Here is a 7624-nt window from a genome sequence, read left to right as displayed (position 1 = left end):
TTTCTCCCTGCAGAAGTAGTGCGTAAGCCCAGCCTTTACTGTAGTGCCTTATAATCAGGTGTGCCTTATATTTTGAAAGGTTTTATATACTTATAAACATTTAGATATTTATGTATATTTGGAAAACGTTTTTCATTCAATGAAGGTGCGCCTTATAATCCGGTGCGCCTAATACACCGGAAAATACAGTACACTATAAAGAGTACAAATCATTTCATAGGAAAAGGTATTCATGTCTTTATTTGAAATTGCATCAAGGAATGACAATGATGACTGAGCACAACGTCAACTGACCAAACAACACGCATAGATGCAAATATTTACATTTATCTTCCCTGTCTCACAGTTATCTTCTCAAATGACATGGGGGGTGGTGGGTTCATGGATTTTCTATTTTTGGATGCCTGAGCAAACATTGAGTTTGCCACCGAGCACAAAGACAAACACACAAGACAAAGTGAGGTCTTCTCAATGGAGGTGAAAGTTCAAGAGGTTTACGAGGACACAAACAGCAACGTGCATTTTAGGATTGTATTTATCATCTAACGCAGGGGTGGGGAAACCTCTGACCTATCGACAGCTGTTTCTGTTTCTGTCAAACCCTGAACGAAAAGAGTATGATGCATCCACATGGATGTTACGAGTATTTATATGTTAAAAGTCTCTCGGCATGTGTTTACAGTATGGCTCATATGCCGAAGGTTGCCAGCATCTCCTCTAAAGTGTTCCAGTGCTTATTTTTAGTGTTATTTGGAAAAAGAGGGAGAACAAATAGAAAAATGAAACATTATAAAACAAATATTCTTATAGAAAATCGTACAGAAAATTCCAGTGCATAAACCTGTCATGACCAATTTCTCTCTTTCTCTCTCACTTTCTGCCCAGTTTTCCCAATTATTTATTACTCAGTTGGCTATAAGCGGAGGGTTCAAGTTGACAATGACTTGGACAACAAAGTCTTTCTGGATTTTGGCGTCCTGCAGACGAGTCTTGTCCGTGAGGAGTTTCCCAGAGAAGAACCACCTCTGGCGGGACACGTCAATCGACTCTTGATCTTCCAACTGCTTCTTCAGCTCAGCGATGGAGTCGGCCAAGCTAGCAGTCAGACGCACATCTTCTCCTAACAATAATGAGAAAAAAACATCAGTTACGAACTTGCTTTTCACTGTATTATTTTATGTCGTTTCTTTAATGACCTGAGGATAATCGCACACGCAGTTGGAACTCCTGCCTGCAGGTAAGAGGCTGCACTTGCTTTTGTGTGGATTCACAAAGTTTGCTCTCGCTGTACGTTTCATTGATGAGATTTACAGGTGGTACCAGGGTGTACGCTGGAAGCTGGTAACGGTTGCCCAACTCATCGTAACTCTCTGTGAGAGAGCCTGCACAGATAACAAAACAGCCTATTCAAGTGAAAATGCCATCACAAACAGTCACTGCATAGACTGGCAGTGAAAAAATGTTAAATTGCATAATAAATAAACAAACAAATACTGTCAAAAGAAAAACAAACAAACAAACAAACAAACAAACAAATAAATAAATAAATACATACATTTACACATAAATAACTAAATAACTATGTGACTAACAACATAAATAAATCATAATATAATATAATAATATAATATAATATAATATAATATAATATAATATAATATAATAATCAAATGAAATGAAACAAAATACAAGACAATACATATTGATTCATATAGCCAATCTCCTTCCCTTTAGCTCAAAGCGGAGGGTCAATTTAAACAACAATTACTGTGAAGATATTTTTAGGATATATGGGGCACATTTGGAGGGAATTAAAAAGATACAGAATTTTTAACATTATTGTGAGGGATTTAAACCATCTACAGAATAAAAACAAGCAATAGGATAGGAAAATGAAACCTTTTTATCGATTATAACTCTTATAGATTTTTCTGTGTGGTTGAATATGCACATGCTAATGTTTTTGTTTCCATGTCTTTATGCGCACCAATCCAGTGGCAGCGGTCACGCAGGACCATTACGTAATATCTATTAGTGGCGTAATCTCTAAACAAGTGACACGAGGCCATCTGCAAACTGCCCTCTGACATTTTCAGAACGACAAGCGACTTATGCGTTTGTGCTAAAAAATATAACGCTTTGCATTCCTGAGCGAGATGAGGCACGCACGTGCGTGAGTGTAAGTGTGCGTGTGTGTGTGCGTGTGTGTATACCGTGAGGGAGAGTGATGCAGGCTCCGTCCACGATAGCCTGCGCCAGCTCCAGGTCATTGCACTCGGCGGCCAGGGCTGCCGCTCGCAGCGCGTCCCAGATTTCTTTGCGTCCATCAAAAGCTGGAGCGGTATCCCAAAACTCATCCCGTTTGCTCCTTAACTGGCCCTCGGTCATCGGGTATTCACTCTTCCACTTGGGACGATCCTTCTTGAGAAGTTCGTTACGCCCTGAAGGCAAATGTAGGATACTTTCATTCACTAGAAGTGATTTAATGATGGCAAAGGATGAAACGAAATTTGCAGTGAAAATCTTACAGTCATCATTTTAGATGTTTTCCTTCTTCAAACATGTAAAACACTAAAATGTGCACGATTAAATCCAAAGAAAAGGCTGACAAAATTATCAAACTATTTAATCATGTTTCTTGAATTTGCTGCAGTTTGGTTTGAGTGAGGCTCATGCTGGAATTTAAGTTAAAAAAGGCATACTTAATAACTGCATGTTCAAGGATCTCACATGGGATGGCCAAGTACTGCTACTAGGTATTGATATCAGCGGCAATACCAGACTTATTTCAAAGTATTTATCCTCGTGAGTCATTAATTTCAGACCACTGGAAGAAAAACTGATGAAATGGAATCTGTGGTCTTTCTTTCAAATTGTCTGTCACTGTTCAGTCTATCAAACCATCCCTTGGTATACCGACGGGTCACGCCGTTTCTCGTTTCATCTTTCCCCAATAAAGGGAGCGATCATCAGCGCGAGTACATCAAGGTCAATTTAACTCATACAAAGAGAGTGGAGAGATTGAAAACGATTCATGCTCGTGAGTGTGGTTTTAGTGGAGTGAGCAATAACACACATGCATGAGAGCCACACACGGGTGGACGGCGCAGGATTATAGGCGGTAATCAGGTGCCACATAACAGGATTTAGATCTCTGTGGCTATCTTGAAAGGGCATTGGCTGGCCAGAGGAGCAGGCTTTGGCCAATGACAGTCACCATCATGGACTCATGTTGTTTATTAAATTGTGAAGGAGAAGCCAATGATGCTTTTTCATGAATTAGATGAGCCTTTATTTGTCTCACAGTGAAGAAATTCACATGTCACAACTGCAAAAACATAATACAGGAGCTGCTGTCAAGGAACCCACTCTCGCGGTGCTATCTTGAAGTCAAAAACTAAAAAAGACAATAACAAATAATGTGACACAACACAAAAGACAAAGACAGTCTTCAATCTTAAGCACTTTCTGCAGTTCTAGATAAAAGAGGAGAGGATCAAAGCGTCTTTTTCATCAGTGAAAGCAAACATGAAGCTGTAGCATCCATTGACAAAAAAGAGATTGTCTCACATCTCCTGCCCCACATAAATCCGCTTCAATTCCAAGCTGCGATAGTTCCATATACGTTGTACTAAATTCATCCTGTCTACTTGATAACTAATGTTAAGCAGATTCCTTACTTACAGACAGTGTATTGTCGGTGTTCAAATACCTGAAGGCGGAAGTAGTCGCCGAAACATGTCAGGTATTTGAACACCGACAATACACTGTCTGTAAGTAAGGAATCTTAACATTAGTTCCATATACGCATTGATAATAATAATTAAAATTAATAAATAAAATAAATAATAAAAAAAATAAAATAAAATAAAATAAAAATAAAAACAATTAAAAAAAAATAATAATAAATATAAATATAAAAATAAAGCATTTACTATATCATAATACACGACCGAATTCAGGCAAATGTACGAAGTGTCTCTGTGAAGTTGCACAGTTTTCTGATGAATGGTTACAGTTGTTCAGACATTTTCACTGCTCTGTGTTCCGTTATTTTTGCATACAAGTTATTGCATGCGACATCAAGAACACAGTCGTTGTACTAAATTCATCCTGTCTACTTGATAACTAATGTTAAGCAGATTCCTTACTTACAGACAGTGTATTGTAGGTGTTCAAATACCTGACATGTTTCGGCGACTACTTCCTTCGTGGCGGAAGTAGTCGCCGAAACATGTCAGGTATTTGAACACCTACAATACACTGTCTGTAAGTAAGGAATCTGCTTAACATTAGTTATCAAGAACACAGATTGTACAAACAAATACTAACAACAACATTCAAGTACAAATGAAAATATATTGGTAAACTGCAAGTTTTTTTTATGGATAAACACGAACGACAAGATCTTAAAATATTTCTTATGCATGTATGTAGGAGAGCATCGTTGTTGTGTTGGCAAATAACATCATTACTGTCAAGAAAAGTGGCACATGTCCGTATTTGGAATGAATAATCAATAACATGAATCACAAGAACCCAATGCTGTAGCTTCAAAGAAATACCCTAACTGCAATCAAATGTCAAAAATCAGCCTCTTTATCTGCCAGTCAATCAATCAATCGCAACTTACTTTTTAGCAGAACTCGTAAAGGTGGATTTGGAGAGAGGTAGTAGTTGTTCTCCCTGGAGTTGGGGACTCCCATTGCCGTTTGGTTATTTAAATGAGGCTACATCCACACTCGTGTCGCTCAAAAGGCAAGTTGGTCTCTCCGGTTTAGTCGACCATCTGCGACGTAAGTGCCTCCACTCCTACGTGGTCTCATAACAAACCAAAAATATCTTCTTTCTGCTATTCGTGGAACAAGAGTTCATACTGGGGAGTAGGTTGTGGTTGTTCTGAAGGTTGCGTCTCGGCACAAGAGGCCTAATCCTATCACTTCTATTTGAAGGGGGGATAAAAATGTCCGACGCTAGCATGCCAAACCAATTAGCAGTCAACAAAAAGTCATCAGCTATTCCATAGGCCAAGATTCTGTCAACTGCCAGAACTCTGCGTCCCATCAAATGTGTAGACCTTTTAAGGTCATGCCTCTGAAATACTGGATACATTATGATGTTAAGTAAGGTACTCAGAAGGTTCGAAGTAATAAGAAGCCTTTCTGGGCAAGATCGGTCCTTAGCACAATGAATTACGAATGACACATTCAATCGTGAAGACACTCACTTGATTTGAGGCCCGAAACACATTTCATGGCATTTTAGACACTTTTTAGATGAATCTACCCAGCCATTTGAACATCTGCTTAAGATCACATGGGTCGCAGGCGTGCTTGGAGCCAATCCCAACTGTCTTTAGAGCTTTCCGACAGTCGGCAGAGTACACCCTCAACTGGTTCCAAGCCAATCGCAGGGCACACGTAGACAAACAAACAATCAATCTTACAATCACATGATGGAACGTGTCAATAACTATTTGAAGTATTTTCACATTTCTAATATTTATAATAATAATAATACTACTAATAATAATAATAATAATAATAATACATTTCATTTCTGCCGCTGCTCACCCGCAGATAAACTTATCCTGTGACTGGAAAGTGACCTTGAGAGTTTTGAAAGGCACTTAGAAATGATATAGCAGTCTAAAATAATGAACTGAGATGAGTAAATACCACGTGTACATTTCAATTTCATCTGAAGAATGTAAATTATGTCCCCTCCCCTACGATGCAAACAGCATGATCCCTTCAAAATATCCTAATCTCCCGTCAAACACAACAGAGACGTCATCTACTCGAATGCAGCTAACCAACAATATGAAGGCAAGGAGGATTGAACCACCCTCTCTACCAGAGGTGGACAATTTATGACCACTGGGCGATTTACAGCCCACAAGAGCTATTGATCCAACCCGCAGTGCAATTCTGAAACTAAATCAAGCCTCAGAGGACATTATTGAAAATAATAACAATAAACACTTGCTTTTATTTTACACAGCAGTGATCCTTAAAGCTTAATTTTCAATGTGATTTATATTATAATATGATTATGCCATTGGTTATAAATTGATGTACTTCGACAAACTGACCTTTGACACATTGAAATCATTTGTGACGCTAGAAGATTTGTTTTCAAGATCCGGTCCTGAAACAAGTTGAAGTACCGAATCCATAATATTAGAAATGTGAAGGACTCGGACAAACTTATTTAAAAGCGTTATGATCGATGTGACTCTAAACAATGACCGCATATGACTACACTACAAATATAGTTGCTTACCTCCACGTTTTTTACTCCTGGTCAAGCTGCGGACACTCCCTTGGCCGTCGCTACTGCCCCTCCCCACGCAGCCCCCCATCACGGTACCTGCAGATATACGTGTACGAAATCAGGTCCACATGCCTTTCAAATACAAATAAAGACGGTGTTAAATATTTTGTGCCGTGGGTCTTCGTAGTGTAATCAAGCATTATGCGAGGGAATTGTGAAAGCTCAGCGTGTTTCTGCTCGATCTGCCATGTTTATGTCACGTGTATTGCCAGCTGACACAGCACACGTCAGGTCCACGAGCTGCTATCTTTCATATTTTACACGATTACAGCCAGACTTTTTGAGAAAAAAACAAAACAACAACAAAAAACACTACACCATATATAAATTTAGCCTATATAAAATACAAAAAGGAAAATTGCATTTACAATGACTTTTATGTTAAAATTCATTTTCTTCCAAATTACGCACCTGAAACCCAGTCTGCAAAATGATGCATTCGTCGGCAGTTCGCTTGCCACATCCGAGCTCCGATTTTTTTTTTCGAGGCCACGAAAATATCAAAAAGGTCAGGTTATGCTACATCAGCATTCGAAATTGCACCATAGATTATGCACAGATGATAAAACAGACGACAAAATGCAAAAGAAAATAATCCTGTGAAATTTCTACTGAATCCTGTCGAACAGAACCACATAAGAGGTTTGCATAGATAATTAAAGCCCGGTCGACCTTTGCGCATGCGCTATGAAGACCACTTTTTCGTGCGCTTCAGTTAGCTATATCGGAGCAGTGTGGCTTTCAAAATAAACGAAACAACTTTGCTAAAACAGAGTACTGTGTCTAAGTATCACACGTGAACGTAGATTTCAACCAGTGAAAATTAAAGTAATGTTTGGGAGTATAGTCCATGTAAAATAGCCGTATAATTGATAGGGAAATAATAAAATAGCCTTATTTTTAAGAGTTTCCGCATGGTTTTGTAGAGCATCCTCAACACGCCAAATGATGAAATCAAGATTTAAAGTATATATTTTCGTTTTGTTTTAAACCTAATAGTTAACAAATTATGTTTGTTATAAATAGTGGTATTTGGAGGGAATTTAAAAGATACAAATTAGAACAACTAATATTGCATTATTTTATTAAATTCATAAATTATGATAAAATGAATGTGTCAGGTTACAGAATTGTCAAAATGTTTCCAACAAAATTGATTCATAGACTATATATGAATGGAATGTGTGTGTTAGATACATATGTCTTAAAAAATATATTTAATCTCTTTAAATCTTGTACATTATTTATTTTAAATATAATACTCCAGACAAAACATTTTCATTCAGAA

At 38.0% G+C, this 7624-nt stretch overlaps 1 protein-coding gene across 2 annotated transcripts; it reads right to left on the bottom strand.

Moving 5' to 3' along the window:
- Nucleotides 1-223: 223 nt before the first annotated feature.
- Nucleotides 224-7057, bottom strand: ubtd1a (ubiquitin domain containing 1a). 2 transcript variants are annotated; one of them, XM_089012572.1, is made up of 5 exons: nucleotides 6748-7057; nucleotides 6286-6372; nucleotides 2214-2441; nucleotides 1197-1382; nucleotides 224-1120 (listed from the first exon to the last, which is right to left on the bottom strand). In XM_089012572.1, the coding sequence occupies exons 1-5, from the start codon at nucleotides 6797-6799 to the stop codon at nucleotides 906-908; spliced, it is 768 nt and encodes a 255-aa protein (XP_088868698.1). In that variant the 5' UTR covers nucleotides 6800-7057; the 3' UTR covers nucleotides 224-905. The 2 variants fall into 2 exon arrangements, with proteins under 2 accessions (XP_088868698.1, XP_088868699.1); XM_089012573.1 differs by lacking the exons at nucleotides 6286-6372; nucleotides 6748-7057 and adding an exon at nucleotides 4634-6270.
- Between the last annotated feature and the right edge of the window lie 567 nt (nucleotides 7058-7624).

The sequence above is a fragment of the Hippocampus bargibanti genome, linkage group LG13, assembly GCF_051943395.1.
Source record: "Hippocampus bargibanti isolate YZ-2025 linkage group LG13, ASM5194339v1, whole genome shotgun sequence".
In the NCBI taxonomy this organism is placed as follows: Eukaryota; Metazoa; Chordata; class Actinopteri; order Syngnathiformes; family Syngnathidae; genus Hippocampus; species Hippocampus bargibanti.
Note: the sequence above shows the minus strand (reverse complement) of the source record. Positions and strands in the feature narration are given on the sequence as shown.

Excerpts from the sequence above, each read along its gene's own strand:
- ubtd1a (XM_089012572.1), bottom strand. The coding sequence starts at position 6,799 with ATGTGGCAAGCGAACTGCCGACGAATGCATCATTTTGCAGACTGGGTT. Across the intron at positions 2,442-6,285 it reads CAGGAGTAAAAAACGTGGAG|GGCGTAACGAACTTCTCAAG; the intron begins GTAAGCAACTAT and ends ATTTGCCTTCAG. Across the intron at positions 1,383-2,213 it reads CTGCATCACTCTCCCTCACG|GCTCTCTCACAGAGAGTTAC; the intron begins GTATACACACAC and ends TTATCTGTGCAG.